At 51.5% G+C, this 15,227-nt stretch overlaps 6 protein-coding genes across 6 annotated transcripts; 3 read left to right on the forward strand and 3 right to left on the reverse strand.

The window, feature by feature from the left end:
- Positions 1-26: 26 nt before the first annotated feature.
- Positions 27-2,774, reverse strand: BU24DRAFT_399888 (uncharacterized protein). The gene is made up of 2 exons (XM_033525429.1): positions 2,146-2,774; positions 27-2,094 (listed from the first exon to the last, which is right to left on the reverse strand). The coding sequence occupies exons 1-2, from the start codon at positions 2,572-2,574 to the stop codon at positions 142-144; spliced, it is 2,382 nt and encodes a 793-aa protein (XP_033378833.1). The 5' UTR covers positions 2,575-2,774; the 3' UTR covers positions 27-141.
- A 468-nt stretch (positions 2,775-3,242) lies between these two features.
- Positions 3,243-5,583, forward strand: BU24DRAFT_444428 (phosphatidate cytidylyltransferase 1). The gene is made up of 4 exons (XM_033530635.1): positions 3,243-3,750; positions 3,822-4,197; positions 4,250-5,055; positions 5,108-5,583. Exons 1-4 carry the CDS (start codon positions 3,595-3,597, stop codon positions 5,144-5,146), a joined length of 1,377 nt encoding a protein of 458 aa, XP_033378834.1. The 5' UTR covers positions 3,243-3,594; the 3' UTR covers positions 5,147-5,583.
- BU24DRAFT_59371 (uncharacterized protein) lies at positions 5,239-5,584 on the forward strand. Its single transcript, XM_033534450.1, has one exon. It carries the CDS (start codon positions 5,361-5,363, stop codon positions 5,532-5,534), a length of 174 nt encoding a protein of 57 aa, XP_033378835.1. The 5' UTR covers positions 5,239-5,360; the 3' UTR covers positions 5,535-5,584.
- Positions 5,585-5,683: 99 nt separating this feature from the next.
- Positions 5,684-7,652, forward strand: BU24DRAFT_378551 (uncharacterized protein; the record flags this gene model as incomplete). Its single annotated transcript, XM_033524668.1, has 2 exons — positions 5,684-6,577; positions 6,632-7,652. 2 exons carry the CDS (start codon positions 5,687-5,689, stop codon positions 7,517-7,519), a joined length of 1,779 nt encoding a protein of 592 aa, XP_033378836.1. The 3' UTR covers positions 7,520-7,652.
- Positions 7,653-8,137: 485 nt separating this feature from the next.
- On the reverse strand, positions 8,138-10,582 carry BU24DRAFT_454859 (uncharacterized protein). The gene is made up of 3 exons (XM_033531343.1): positions 10,443-10,582; positions 9,839-10,378; positions 8,138-9,695 (listed from the first exon to the last, which is right to left on the reverse strand). The coding sequence occupies exons 1-3, from the start codon at positions 10,500-10,502 to the stop codon at positions 8,292-8,294; spliced, it is 2,004 nt and encodes a 667-aa protein (XP_033378837.1). The 5' UTR covers positions 10,503-10,582; the 3' UTR covers positions 8,138-8,291.
- A 1,018-nt stretch (positions 10,583-11,600) lies between these two features.
- BU24DRAFT_356339 (MFS general substrate transporter) lies at positions 11,601-13,210 on the reverse strand (the record flags this gene model as incomplete). The annotated part of the gene is made up of 4 exons (XM_033523896.1): positions 11,601-12,047; positions 12,107-12,451; positions 12,504-12,905; positions 12,956-13,210. 4 exons carry the CDS (start codon positions 13,208-13,210, stop codon positions 11,601-11,603), a joined length of 1,449 nt encoding a protein of 482 aa, XP_033378838.1.
- Between the last annotated feature and the right edge of the window lie 2,017 nt (positions 13,211-15,227).

Consider the following 15,227-nt stretch of genomic DNA (forward strand, 5'->3'; position numbering starts at 1 on the left):
GGGAAGGAATTCAGTGAGACTATCACGGGAAGGGATTGATATGGAGCGGAGGAACGAAGAGGAGGAGGAAGTCAGCAGGATTGCTATTCACATATACGATTCATCTACTCTGACCACTACTACTACAACCACAATCGCATATCAATGTCTCACCGACAGAGACCCGCTGTCCCCAGTCCCGCCAGGCTCAAACACCTCGAGCAGCTGCTCGCCCTCTGGCCCCGTCAGCCACCCGTCGAGCAGGTCCTCCGCGCCCTTGACGACCGCGTCGTCGATGCCCTGCTCGATGACGAGGCCCTCGCTGAACGCGATGCGCGTCAGCGTGACGAGGAATTTGTGGTGCCCGCCGGGCACGAGCGCGAGCCGCTCGTTTATGAAGGTTGAGTAGTCGTGTGGGGAGGAGGAGGGGGGTTTATTGGCGGCGGCGGTGTGGGGGTGCGAGGTTATGAGGTTGTAGATTAGGGTGAAGGTTGTGTTAAGGGTTTTCGTCGTGAGGGCGTGGGTGGGGGAGGTAGGGGCGGAGTAGAGGGTCGAGAGTTGGGCGTGGAGGAAGGTGATGAGGCGGGGGAGAAGGAGCGGGTTGGTGAGGAGGCGGTGAGTGCCGTGGGGGAGGATCGAGAAGTGGGTGAGGAGGTTGATGACTTGGAGGCGGAATGTGAGGGTCTGCGAGGGGGTGTAGGTGTGGGTTGAGGTTGGAGATTGGGATGGGGATGTGGTTGGGTCGGGGATGGTGGAGAGTGAGGCGTCGAGCATGGAGGTTAGGCGCTCGAGAAGCTCGTTCTCCCGGCGCTCTTGTCGTTCGGAGATGATCTGTTCGTGGGATGGGGATGTTGCTGGTGGGTGGATGGCGCCGAGGGAGGTTGGGAGGGCGGAGGTGCTGAGAATACGAAGCATGGTCTGAACGGTTGGGAGGGGCTGGCGGCTTCTCACGATGACGAGGATGAAGTCGAAGGATATGAGTTGCCAGACGTGGGTAATTGCTTCCGGGGAAGAAACGCAGGCGGAGACGATTGCGTAGAGGAGGTCAAGACAGTCGAGTGCATCGATTGAGGCAGTTATCTTGCGCTGCGCCGGCGAGAAGAGCTCATCCACGCTTCCATAAAGACCCGCATCAGCAATGGGGATAGAGACTAAGTCTACAGACTTCATGATGAGAGGAACAACCGTATCGCATATGGCGACCGCGGTCGAAGATGGCTCGCATGCCAAGATGAAATGTAGCGCATCCAGGTACAAGAAGATGGGCTCATAGTATGCCTCGTCCAAGCTCCTTTCCCATAGAGACAGAAATATATGGCATATTTTGATGGCGAGCGTCCGGACGTCATGTTCTAGACTGCAGGCCAACAAGTCATCGTACACGATCGAAGACAGCTGCTTGCCAGGCTCGGACGGGAAAGCATACTTTGTCATAGCTTCAAGAACTCGATCTTTGCCGTTTGACGATCGATTATTCACTAGTCGTTGGAGAAGCTGGAATCGATGATCTTCTCGCTGCAGATTGGTCCTCAATATTGCTTCCCCCTTCTCATTGGGCTCGAACGGAGAGGCCGCGTTGGCTCTTTGTCGCGGTTCGCTCAATTGCAATGCAGGAATAGGACTTTGATCGGTTACATTCCTTTTCCGCTTATTTGCTTGCCTTGGTGTAGCTGGTTTGGACTTTGCGCGAGTCTTGCTGGGGGATGCCAGGGCCATATCCTCGTCTCCAAACCCGTCCCCGAAGCCGCCCTGGGCGGAGATACTCTTCTGGCGTCTTTTTGGGGTATTCGATGGGCTCATCACCGGATGCTGTTTCGGCCTGATCGATACATGACTCTTTTGGACTCTCGTGGCCTTGTCTGCCATCTTGTCGTGCTCCGCAAACATAACGTTTGTCTGCACCTGCTCGTTCTGCTGCTTGAGCCTTTGTATCTCATCCCGGTGTTTCTTGAGCGCATCGTCGTTGCTTTGGCGCAGCTCGCGTACGGACTGGTCGTGTTCGCGGGCGACAGTGTTCAGTCTCCGTCGTAGAGTCGCAGCCTCGCCGGCGGTCTTTTGCGCATTGGACTTCTCGCTTTGTAGGTCTCGGTTCAGACGAGCTTTCTCTTGCTCCAACTACGAGGCTTAGGACCTATGTTCGTTTGGAATACATGTTGAATGACCTACCTTCTTGACACGGAGGAGCAATTGTTGTGGGTCGACCTGGGAGCGCCGGGGCTGTTGCTCGTCAATGTCCATGGAATCGTTCTGCGATGGATTGTCCTGCGCATAATCGTTGTGAGCGTAGACGTGATCGAAGCGTGCACGCGACGGTTGAGAAGGGGCATTGGCCCATGACTGTTGTCGAGGGATTCCATTTTGATCTCTGAGGTCAATCAACTCGTCCTCATCCTCCTCGCCGTAGTTGGACTCGACAGGCGCGTTGAACGGAGCGGGTTGAGCCTGGGTGGCGCGAATGGCTGTGAACTCCAGCTCTTGCAGGGCATCGTCGGGGAGGTCGTCGAAACCATCATCGTCGAAGTCGAAGTCGTCATCGTGGCGGTCCATGTGCGTGTTTCTGTTTGTGTTCATGAATGTTGGCGGGACGGTTGCCATGCGCTTAGGTCCGTTTCCGTGTCCGGATGCGGGCCGAGCAACATGTCTTTTGAGGGGTACAACACGGCACAACACAGTATAGTTCAGTATGTACAACTGGTGTGCATTTCAGGACGCGTGGTTCGTCCGTTCACGTGTAGTCTCTCAAGGGTGGCTGTGCGATGTTTGGAGTAAATGTTCGTCCGTCCGTTGTTATCAACATCATTTTGTTTTATTACTTACTTCTGTATTCTACCTCGAGGCTTTGTAGTCGCGTCGTCCAATAGTGACCAGGGTAGAGGAAGGTCGGCATTTCTTAACTCCGATGCGATGAGACTAAGACAGGATAATACTAGTGCCTTCGCAGATAGTCAAGTTCACATGCGTCCATGCACGCATGCGGTAGCAATCAAAACATGTATATACAAGGTGCATAGTGAATAAATGACAGTGAAGTAAATCGAGAAACAAACAGAGGAATGGGCCAAATAGAAAGAATGCGCAGTGATCGAAATATATAGAGGGAGCGAGAATGTTCTTACAAGATAGATGTCATCACATACGGTAGTTACTCGTAGTTAGAGAGAAGAGTGGCACAGTAGGTAGGTTTTAATTGGGTTTAGGGCCAGGCTTAAGCGGAGTGACGTCTCTCCGCCGACAAGAAGAAATCATCAGGACATGACAGGACAGGGCAGGACAGGGACGAACATTACAGCTACCTCCTACCTAATCAACTATTACCACCACCAAACGTCCAACTCCCCCTCTTCCTCATCCTCCTCCCCTCATCTATCCTCCCCCTCACCACTCCTACAATACAACAACCCCCTTAAGCTCCTTCTATTCTGTCGCCGTTTCTTCACATCGTCAATCTCCACTTGCGCGCGTCACTGACCCTCATCCTTCGATCCCCCTTGACGTCCGAATCCGCCGCGCGTTGTCCGCATCAACCCTCCATCTTTGACAGCGCATCACAGCACCCTCATCACCACCTTTCGCACTCGCACTTGCTTCCTACATACGAACACACGCACATAGATCATGCCTCGACCAAACAAAGACGTCAAATTTCGGCATAGGGGTGGCGCCGGCACCAACGGAAAGCCTCGTAGGCCAAGCACCAGCATGTCTGAGATCAGCGAGAATGCTTCAGAGCCTGGCAGTCCTACCCGCAACGGCGCAGTAGAGGAACCTCCGGTGAGACACCCGACTATTCTGCCCAAGGGCAGCCGCACCCTCCTCTCTACAGATATCTAACATGCGACTAGGCGCCTTCGCAACCCCCACCGCAGACAGAGTATGAGAAGAAAAAGGCCAACTTCATCACCCGCACGGTGTGGACCCTCCTCATGATTGCTGGTTTCTTCTGGCTGTTATTCGCCGGGCACATCTACATCATCATTATCATTACCGCCGTTCAAATAATATCTTTCAAGGAAGTAATCGCAATTTCCAATGTTCCTAGCCGAGCTCGGAGTCTCCGCTTCACAAAATCCCTGAATTGGTACTTCCTAGGCACCACCATGTACTTCCTCTACGGCGAGAGCGTTATTTACTACTTCAAACATATTCTACTGGTCGATAGGATTCTTCTTCCACTCACGACTCACCATAGATTCATCAGTTTCATGCTGTACATAATCGGTAAGTCGGTTCAGAAATTCCCCAGGGAGGTGCTGCGGCTAACACATCCCAGGATTCATCTTCTTCGTTAGCTCTCTCCAGAAGGGTCACTATAAATTCCAATTCACCCAGTTCGCCTGGACCCACATGGCACTGTTCCTCATCGTTGGCCAGGCTCACTTCGTCATTAACAACATTTTCGAGGGAATGATTTGGTTCTTCCTACCCGTTGCCATGGTCATTACAAACGACATCTTCGCATACCTCTGTGGAATCACCTTTGGCCGTACGCCTCTGATCAAGATCTCCCCCAAGAAGACATGGGAGGGTTTCCTCGGTGCCTGGTTCTTCACCATCATCTTCGGCGTAGGTATCACGCATGTCATGATTCGCTACAAGTACTTTATCTGCCCTGTCAACGATCTCGGTGCCAACCTCTGGTCTGGTTTGGAGTGCCAAATCAACCCCGTCTTCATCCCGCAAACCTACTCACTACCCGTGGCCCTCCCGGAGTGGACACATCTTCCTACCCAACTCACGATTACCCCGGTTCAGTTCCACGTTCTCGTACTCGCTACTTTCGCCTCATTGGTTGCTCCCTTCGGTGGATTCTTTGCCTCCGGTCTCAAGCGTACCTTCAAGATCAAGGATTTCGGCGACTCCATTCCTGGCCATGGTGGCATGACTGACCGCATGGATTGCCAATTCATCATGGGATCCATTGCTTTCATGTATTACTCCAGCTTTATTGCCATCCACAAGACTAGCGTCGGTGGGGTCATTGAATCTGCCATTACTGGATTGACCCTCGAGGAACAAATGGAGGTCGTCCAGATCTTAAGCAAACACCTAGTCAACCAAGAAATCATCCCACCTCAAGTATGCCAATGTCTATCTGATTTCTTTAAAACAACGCTAATCAACATGTCAGGTCCTTGACTACCTCTCCACCCAACTGAAGAGGAGATGATGACGATCTTAAAAGTGTTATGTAGCATATTGGGTCCACATGACGGTTTTCGATTCTTGTAGCGCACCACAGCGGCGGCGTTCCGCTATTACTTGGGATCAAGTATAATGCATGTCGTCTCCTTGGCCGGCCTTTTCCTTTACAACCGGACGCTCGTGTCAGTGTATATACCCTACACTCCTCTCTTTTGCTAGAGAACCATTTTTTATGTAATATGTCTTCTTATGCCGGAACTAGACCCTGGGTCAGTCGAGGCCGCGTACTAGTCTTGCGACTTTTTCCTTTCTGGCTTTCATATAATTTTATTTTCTTTTTCGGGTTCAACGACCGAACAGGTCTAGGGGAAAAGGCCAATTGGGGTCATCCAAAATTATCTTGTCAGCTATAGTTCAAGATTATGAGTAGTCGCTAAATAGTAATCCAAATTATCCGTCATGATCTTGTCTTGGCAACAGTGGAGTGGGTAGTGACGCACAGACCATCTCGAACCTCAATTCCTGAACTTTTGTCAGAAACAATTCGAGATCTAACAATACAGTTATGCCTCCGCCAACGCTCGTGAATGACGCCCTCTGGAGGTGTCTATGTCCCAAGTTTCAGTCACCTACAGCTCTCCGCAACTTTTCCCGCGCCCAATCATGCCTTGTCGCTCGCAATGGACATACTCAGCGTCCCACTACGTTTCGCGCAACATCAAGATCGCAAATCCGCCATGTCAATATCTCCGCTCCCTCCAGGCTTGATACCAACGACCTCAGCTTCGGAAACCACCGTTCTCCCGTCAGCTCAATATCCAAGCGCTCTGCCAAACCAGATGCCCCCTCGTTGGTACACCTTCCCACAAATGCACTGTACGACAGACTACGCCGCGACGGGGCAGCCGGCCGCTACAACGAAGTGATGAACATCGTCAAGATCCTCCTAAAAGACCGACGAGAGCGCCCAAACGTCCGCATGTACTCCGCAATCCTACACAGCTTCGCAAACTGCCAGGAAGGCACCGCAGGTAAGATCAGGAAGGTCATGGAGGAGATGGTGGAGTCTGGTGTAGATCTGGACGTAGGCGCTTGCCACAATGCTCTCGAGGCGCTTGCCGTCCATCCTGATTATATCTTGAGGGAGGAGGTGCTGTCGTACATGAAGGAGCGGTGGTTTTCGCTGAACGACCGGGGGCATAACATGGTTGCTGCTGGACTGCTGAGGGATAGATTGTTCGAGCAGGCAATCGAGAAGATTGAGGACATGGTGAGGCAGCGGATCAGCGTGCACGATTGGTTGTGGGATAAGGCGGTTTGGTTTTTTTTGGATTATGGGGAGGTGGATGAGGCGTGGCAGTTGATGCTCCTTCGACAGCAGTCCGCGACGGGGAAGAAGGATTTTTCGAAGACTCTGTTGACTCATTTCCTCGATGTTGCGGCGAGATTGTGTCATGTAAGTTTGGTTGGGTTGCCTTTGCGCTAATTTGAATGTGCTAATAATGTATAGGTCGAGGGCGTCAATAGCATTTGGACGACGCAGGTTATCCCGAATTACATCAAGCCTGCAACAGGAACATGCCTCGACATCCTCAACCTGGCCTCCCGAACTGGAAACGTCCAACTTGCGACAGACGTCTTCCGTCTCCTGACGGAGCGCAAAACAATCTTCACATCCCACCACTACGAAATGCTCCTAGAAACGTACCTCAACGACAAAGATCTCCCGGCCGCCCTCTCCGTAATCCTAATCATGTCTTCTAGCGGCATCAAGATCGACGAAAGCAGCATTCACCCCCTCTTCACCCACCTCCGCTCATCCCCGACCCTCCCCCTCGAAGCCGTCTCGCTCCTCCAACGCGAATCCAACGCCGGAAAACACATCCCAACCGCCGCCCTCAACTCTTGCATCCAAGCCTCAATCCACCACTCCAACCTCGAAGAAGCCCTCGACATCTACAAAATCATCCACACCATCTCCCGCGGCGGCCCCACAACCCAAACCTTCAACATCCTCTTCCAAGGCTGCCACAAGGCCCGCCGCAAGGAACTCGCCATGTACCTCGCATCCGAGATGGTCGAGCGCGGCATCGCGCCCGACGCCATGACATACGACCGCCTCATCCTCGTCTGCTGCAACGCCTCCGACGACCCCGAGGACGCCTTCGCGTACTACGAGGAGATGCGGTCCTCCGGCCACGTGCCCCGCCGCGGCTGCTTCGAGATCCTGATTGATAAGGGGGTTGAGGTTGGCGACGCGCGGACCCCGCATGTGCTACGGGATATGCGGGACTGCGGGTTCGCGCCTAAGAAGGAACTTGTGAGGAGCGTGGCGAATCGGTTCGTTAATGCGAGGGACGGGGAGCGGGAGGATGTGGTGCGGGAGGATGGGTTTTAGTTGATTGAGGTGTTACACTAGACGTGCGCATGGGATGTAGGTAGTTGAATGTATATGACAACAATGTCAAGACATCAAACCATGGTCCGTGTGGTGATCAAACCATTCTCCTGTTCCCAAGAGTGAGTGAAAGAGAAAATAAAAATAATCACACTTATGTTCATCATTGATTCACATAATTCGTCATTAGATATCTAATATCCCTTATACAGATCCTCCTCCTCCCAATCCATCCATAAAAACGAGTGTCCTTCCAGTTCTTCCATATAACATTTCTCGTTTGCCCTGGGTGAAATCTGCAGATGAAAAGCAAAGATATATTTGTCTCAATACGATCTGTTAATTTCTTTTATCTGTTTAAGCGTACTTTGAGGGCCTAATTTCTTTGATGTAGCTGGTGTACACTAGATCTTATGCTGGCAGGGACATTTACTCGAGATTGATGGGCTCGAAGTTTTGATGGGAGAATGGTGTTCCGCGAATGGCCGGACGAATTAGGCCTTTGAGTGGGAATCCTGATTGCAATGTGTTTATGGGATACAGTTGTGGGTGTAGCGGCCTGAGTTGACCGAGGTATTAGGGTCGGCTATTACATCGATTGGAAGTTACATAAGATGAGGGATGGGATGTTGTGTGCTAATATGCAGAGCTGCCTGTTGAACTCCAAACACCAGGGATATACAGTCTTGATTAAAGCTACTATACACTGTCATTCTTCCCAGAAATGCCTTCCTCGCTATTGCGATGTTTTCCAACAAATTTCCGCCCAATGCTATCGCGTAAACGCTTCACTGACAAACAGCGGCACCTTCTTCTTATCATCGATGTACATACCGATATAAAACATCTTCTCATTAAGCTTTAACGACGGATCCTCGTCCTCCTCCCCCGCCTTCGCCTCCTCCGTTTTCAGCAGCGCCTCCGCGTCCTCCAACGCCGCCAGAAGCTCGCCCGCCAGCCCGATCCCCATCTCCTTCGAAATCGAATCCAACCGCTTCGCCAACCTGATCCTATACTTCCTCGGTGTTTGGGGTGCCGCGAGCGCCGCCTGCATGCAGCACAATTGCATATACGCCCGGTACAGCGTACCGGTCAATCTGATGGGGAACCTGTTCCCGGAACTATCGACCTCGCCCAGGCCGTACGGGACGTGCTCGTAGATCTGGACCGCGCGCGTCGCGATGCTGGCGTCCCACTCTGTGCGAAGTCTCTCAGGATCGATGTGCAAGGCGTCGCACTGTTTGGCGTCGAGGAAGGGCAGGGCTTCGAGGAGGGCCTGTAGGAGGTAGATCTCGGTTGCGCGGCAGAGGTTGCCGAGGATGGACCAGGTGATGCTGAAGTACGTTGCTACTTGGGGGTCGGTCTCCTCGCGGCGCTTGCCGGTTATCGAGGAGACGTCTTGCTGGACGAGGTTGAGGAGGGGGTATGTGGGGTTTTGGTTTCTGGCGGGAGCGGCGTTGGCTGGGTGGGGTCCGTAATCTTCTCGTTCTTTCTTGATGGGGATGGTGCGGAGTTGTACATCGCGGGGTGGTTGTTGAGCCGCACTGGGTTCTGGCGGCTGTGAACGCACGGTTGGGGAAGATGACGGTACTTCACGGGGCGTGGTCTCTTTGTTGGCTGTATCATCACCGGGTCCTTGCATCCGCGGTTTTGGAGTTTTGCTTGTATGTGGAGATTTTGGTTTTGCCTTGCGGCTCTCTGACGGCCTGGTTCGATGTCGAGCCTGTCGGAATACCCGTGGTGCATATTGCTTGAGATCCGCGTCTTTAGAAGTCGCCCCCTCTGCGCGCAGGCGATTCTGTTTAGACAGCTCCGCTGCGAATTCCAGTCCCTGGGCGAATGTTTCGGATATCTGCAGCCGATCCTTTTTCCTCGCGCGTAGCAGGTCGTCCAGCTTCTTCAGGTAAACGCTTACGTCGTGCATGAGCATGATCTGGTTCACTATCGGGCTGACTGGGAATCGATCCCGCAGCCACGTCGGCGCTTCGTCCAGGACTTGGCCATTGCGGTGAAAAAGAGACCCGTTAAGCTGCTCGGAATAGATGACGATGAATAAGTTACGGCCAGCCTGGGTGTCGAGTTGCTCGGGGCCACGAAGTCGTAGGATGGCTAGGCGACCCTTCCCGTGAGATTGCAAGGGGGAGATCTGGCCTGGCTCGCGATCAAAGCAAATGACCTGGGTGTATGACGGTCAGTGACTACTTACTTATAAATGTAGTCGAAATTCAGCGGCTTTCGATACGGCGATCAAGTAGTATGCGATTTTAGGCATGGGGAAAGAAATAGCATGGAAAGGTTACTGCGGGAGCTAAGACTGACCTCGTAGAGAGCCATAAGATAGACCGTGACAAGTGTGGCGTCGTGCTTACGAGCCACTGGGTCCTTTAAGATTTCAGTCATGGACCTGAGCGCGCGACCATAATGGCGGCGCGCCTCTTGCATCAAATCATGGCGACGCTGCTGTTTGGCTACATTGACAAGCGCCACAGCCGGCAGCACGCTATTAATGCACTGCGAAATAGCCTGCGAGCCGTAATAAGGCTCGACGAAATTCAAGAAGTTGACCGTGTTGGCCCTGAACCCGTAGTCCTGGTAGAACCGTTCAATGGCGTACAACTCCGGCCGTACCTGCAGCCCTACCATGCCATCCGAAGAAGGCAGTACTGTGGAGGGATGATTCAAGAGTAGTTCACGTTCCTGTTGCTCATTTCGTCGATTCTGCACCCGTTCGACGCGCTGTGCAACGGTCTTCTTCGCCCATGATTCCTGGGGTCGAATCACGGTCGACCATTCATCCCTCCACTCGCAATCCACATTCAATTTGACGCACCGTTTGCAATCAGGACGTGTTTCGTCACACTTTCGATTGTACGTTTAGCAATTGATAAAAGAGGTATGCATCGCGAAGGCGTGGATTGCTTACCTTAATTCGTCGCCGCCTACATGTGAGGCATCCTCTCGAGGGCCGGCCTGTGTTCACCATGCCAATTGTTTAATTATTTTTTAGACGCCAACAGGTTTTAGAGTATTTAAAACATGATGATATCTCTCAATTGATGGTCGAAGCTGGCTGCCACCCTACACATTCAAGATGCATCGTTGAAACAAGCTCGCATCGCTAACCAGAAATGGTTTGGTGCATCGAATAGTTCCTGAACCTGAATCCGTCGTGGGCAGACGGGGCGTATATATGCTGTCAGAGAAATGCCTCGCTAGACATATCTTCTCAGCTCGGAACCCTTTTAATGTCCTTTTGTCAATGTCCTTTTGTACAACGATAAACACCTTTGGCTCGTACCAGAACTCGGTGAGTCATTCCATGTATACATACTGCCAATAGTTGGATTATCTATTGACAAAGCGAGCACTAGTTTCCAATTCCCGATTCACAACTTTTGAACGCCATTTATCGACCATCACGCCAGCAAAAAGGAAAAACAACAACAAAAAGTAGATCAAGGACGCGCATATGAGGATCTCAAATTCTACAGTTTTTTGAATTTATGACGACAGAAAATCGCGATAACATTGCATGCATCGCCGCTGCGTGGCAATTCTAGCCGTTGCTATGGAATTGACGCAGCCCTAGATGTTGTGGGGGCAGATTCATTGAAACTGTCATCCGGCTTTATTATCCCCGCGTGGTGATCGACACCGGGATGCGGCTATTGCCATGAATCAGTCAGCCTCACTTGGAGAAGGGTGCCTGGGTCAGCCTCGATCGATGCCTTATGCATTGTGACAATAAATGTCGCTTGGGGTCCAGAAAAAAAAAGTAGTCCGCCTTCCATCAATTCGCCCGATCTTCTGATGGTAAGGTTCTCGTGGCCGCTTGTCGAAAGTGACGGACGTTCAGGTAGGGTGGAGGGTGGTCGGTAACGGGATCCACACCTTCCAGCACGGCAAACACAGGTGTGTCACGTTCGGCATGCACCCTCTGTATCTGCCTCCTAATGTATTTTTGTTCCGTGCGAGCTTCGCGATACTGGGTGACTCGCTCACGTACATTTCCGATTCTGCCCTGGGTGGTCGGGCTGTTTCGTGTCAATCTATGTACGTGCCAATGGTGTAGGTGGCAGCCCTACCCTGTTCCTCGGGCCTTCTGGATCGTCCTTTTACCAGTCTCCACCAGGTCGAAATCGATATTGATCCACCGTTTCTGATCCTTGGAAGTCTCATTCGGACTGCCAGCTGGAACTTTGTTGACGGCCGGGAGCATCACCCAGAGAAGGAGAAGGACCACTAGGATGGCCAGGATCACAGGCTGGAGAATGGAAACGCCCCGAGCTTGGGCGAGTGCTCCAATTGCAAATGGAAGAACGGCCGCACCACCTCCGCCAAATGCAGCTGCAAATCCGATGGCCGAGACATGGAGATAAGTTGGGAGGGCCTTGGTCGCCACGACAATGGCAGCAGGGAACAACGGTGCCAGGAAGAAGCCCTGGAGGGAAACTGCGATCGCCGATACAATGAATTGGGGGACCAACCAAAAGATCAGCTGGCATATCATGGATAGCACAAGATAAACCTGGTGATTTGTCAGTTCAACGCAATGTCCGTCCGTGGACGCAAAGGGGTCAAATGTACCATGACAGCGAATTTCTCTCCCAATTTAGGCGTCACGAAGCCTAGGACAAAGCGACCAACAGCAATGCCTAACCAGAAGCCCGTGGCCACCATACCAGACGCGAAAGCTTCTCCATCACGTTCGCGCCTCATGAATGTAACGATCCAGCCTCCCAGTGCAACTTCGACACCAACATAGCATAAAAGGAAGAGTGCAGCAACCCATGTAACTCGGCTTTTCATTGCCTCCGTGAGCCGGCTTTCTTTGGTGGCAGTTGTACGAGGATTCGCTTCCCGATAAACAGCTCCAGTTGCAGTCCAGAAAGCGGATAAGGAGGTAATCAATTCGATTACTGCTCCCCCAATCTGAATATGGTCAGCATTCAAGACACTTGTTTCAGAGCCTGCAGCAACTTACCATGATGTAGTAAAATGAATACCACGGCCATCCCGCCTTCGTTATCAAACTAGTGGCAGCGAGGGGACTCAGAACAGCACCGACGCCATAGAATCCGTGTAAGAACCCTAGGATTTCGTTCGAGTTAGGCATATTCCCGAAGAACGCGTTCCACCCGGCATCCTCGATACCGTTTCCGAAACCTGCCAGGATGAACACAACCACCAAGACTGGATATGGAGGGTGTAGGGCGATTCCGATGTAGGCGCAAAGATGGCAGATTGGTCCCAGGAAAGCGACACCGCGTTGGCCGAAATGCACATGGATGGTGTTGTTCAGCATTGCAGAAGAGGCGTAGCCAACCAATGGGGACAGGAAAACAAGTGAGACAACGATGTACGATAGGTCGTAGTATTCTTCCAGCTGGATGACATTCAGCATAATTTCGCGTCATGCGAACCTTGCCAACTCACATATGGGATTAAGGCTCCGTAAGCAGCGTCATTTGCACCCGCGACAATGAATGCAAAGAAGGTGGCACAAGTCCGGTAGATGTTGATTCTGGGATAATTCCATCGTTCCACAACATTGACGGTCGTGGATGGTTGAGGGAGAAACTCGGCGGGATCAATGTTGTCTTTTTGGAGAGGGATTTGGTCATTGGAGGCTCCAGCTACTGGTTGGAGCTCAATCGCCGACGACGATCCTCCATTCGAGATGTTCGACATCTTTAATGACAGATTGTTTGGCTATGGTATTGGAAGAGGGACTGGTGGATCGGGACTCGGAAAGACCACAAGGTGCTGGATACCTGGTTTTAAACCCACCTGCACTATGGACAAAGGCCAAGAATTTTGGTGTATGACTCTCTTTCTATGGAGAACACAGAACGTATCTCGTACTCATGCTCAACGGGGATGATTTAGACATTATTGGAATGGAATGAACGTATTTTCAGTTCACATGCAGCTTGAATGACGAAGCCAAGAGTCTCCAGAGTTCCAATGTTAGATTCATGGCGCGGGTTTGTGGGAACATGATTGGCCAATTGAAGCAGCGCCGCAAGAACTTCGGGACATCGAGTATTCTGTAGCGGTGATTGGATGGATGTCGGGAACTGGGCACTCGGAAGGCATATATGTGACTAAGAAATCGGAAGGGCTAGCTTCTCATAGATCTAGTCTGATATTTCCCGGTGGATGTGCATCCGGTCATTCATGGGGAAAAGAGTTCTAACATATGGAAATGTTTTTATTGTATGTTGCTGACGACGGCCAAATTTCAGCTCCGAGCAGCCAGGCCAGAGTTCAGCTTCGTCTATTGACTCCGCTTTGCCACCGAAAGACCGGGGGCTGGATGAGATCCCATCTGTCGAGCACGAAGTAAAATAGCGAGACAAGCAAAGAGACATTTCGCTCACAACTTGTTTACATTGGGTTTCTTACCATATGCAGAGGGTGGGCACGTTAGGCTGGCGGCCTGCTAGCTTCATGTATTTTCTATACATGAAGTAGCCATTCAAGGATACACTGCAGTTAGTTAACAGTCTCTAGGCCTCAAAAATATACAGCTGCGGGTATGAAATACTACTACCTCTGTATACTATGAAAAGCATGCCGACTCGATACAATGTACACTTCCAATGCTATCTTTGAGATCTACACCATTTGAAACCTCAGCAGGGCTGGAGGATCGAGGTATTGGCCATTTGATCTCAAGCATAAGGGGCAACATGAGGTAAAATCATGTGATTCAGCAATACCAATAACCTCACGGCTCGCGGCATCTGTTATTATACTCCAGAATAGCATCAGTATATTCCTGGAAGAAAGAGATTGGCAGACAAGATATTAAACCTTCCACTCAACCTGTGATCACCAACCTCTATATATCTCAATATGTCACGTCACCTCATCTACGTACACACCCCGTGCCCCGATCCTATTCTATGTATATATTCGTCCCCGACCACTCGGCATCATCGCGCCGTTGCACAAGCAATTCCCAAGCCGCATCTTTTCCACTCAACTAGGCATAGGCACGACTTCCACCTCCCCCGCCATTGCCACCGGCCTCTCTAGTTAAAACGGGTCCCAATCTGACGTGCATACATATTGGGGGTACTGTACATAGAGAGAGAAACCCGCCGATTAACATAGGCGGTCGCATGCGTAACGCACTTTGGCTCCAATTAAGTCGATGGGCTTATACATGAACGGCCTTATTGGCCAATCTGGGGTTACGTGGGGATCTAGATTGAACTTGCTTTGCTTTGCTTTGCTTTGTGATGCTTGGCCCGATTTAGCCGCACGTGTCAAGGGTGTAGTGTCACTACGTACGCAGTACTTTACACGCGCACACGTATACTTGGGATGAACTACAGAGAGGTGCTCGTTTTCGGCTTCGAGGGTCGGGAGTCTGGGGGTGGATATTACCCAAGTACCGGCATGGTTGATGTCGTGAACCCCAGATAAGCGCGGCTGGCTGATGTCAACGTAGGTGTGACTTTTGGCATACACCCCGCCTGGAGACGTCAACCGTCGACGTTCGACGATCTCGAAAGTTTTCCTTTTCATAACGCGGACGTAGGACGATACTCAAATTTGAAGGTAGAAAGTGCAAAGTCTGTACTTAAGCATCCCAAAGCAATGTATATTCCAAGATCGCAAAAAGAAACCACCATCTTAACTATTACCCTCCATCCATCCGTGACGCCCGACCACGACAACCCCATCATCCCTCATG

This window comes from Aaosphaeria arxii (genome assembly GCF_010015735.1).
Source record: "Aaosphaeria arxii CBS 175.79 unplaced genomic scaffold BU24scaffold_11, whole genome shotgun sequence".
NCBI classification, from domain to species: Eukaryota; Fungi; Ascomycota; class Dothideomycetes; order Pleosporales; genus Aaosphaeria; species Aaosphaeria arxii.

Excerpts from the sequence above, each read along its gene's own strand:
- BU24DRAFT_454859 (XM_033531343.1), bottom strand. The coding sequence starts at position 10,502 with ATGGTGAACACAGGCCGGCCCTCGAGAGGATGCCTCACATGTAGGCGG. Across the intron at positions 10,379-10,442 it reads GTAGGCGGCGACGAATTAAG|TGTGACGAAACACGTCCTGA; the intron begins GTAAGCAATCCA and ends TACAATCGAAAG. Across the intron at positions 9,696-9,838 it reads ATCTTATGGCTCTCTACGAG|GTCATTTGCTTTGATCGCGA; the intron begins GTCAGTCTTAGC and ends TCATACACCCAG.
- BU24DRAFT_444428 (XM_033530635.1), top strand. The coding sequence starts at position 3,595 with ATGCCTCGACCAAACAAAGACGTCAAATTTCGGCATAGGGGTGGCGCC. Across the intron at positions 3,751-3,821 it reads GCGCAGTAGAGGAACCTCCG|GCGCCTTCGCAACCCCCACC; the intron begins GTGAGACACCCG and ends ACATGCGACTAG. Across the intron at positions 4,198-4,249 it reads TTTCATGCTGTACATAATCG|GATTCATCTTCTTCGTTAGC; the intron begins GTAAGTCGGTTC and ends AACACATCCCAG.
- BU24DRAFT_399888 (XM_033525429.1), bottom strand. The coding sequence starts at position 2,574 with ATGGCAACCGTCCCGCCAACATTCATGAACACAAACAGAAACACGCAC. Across the intron at positions 2,095-2,145 it reads TGCTCCTCCGTGTCAAGAAG|TTGGAGCAAGAGAAAGCTCG; the intron begins GTAGGTCATTCA and ends TAAGCCTCGTAG.
- BU24DRAFT_59371 (XM_033534450.1), top strand. The coding sequence starts at position 5,361 with ATGTCTTCTTATGCCGGAACTAGACCCTGGGTCAGTCGAGGCCGCGTA.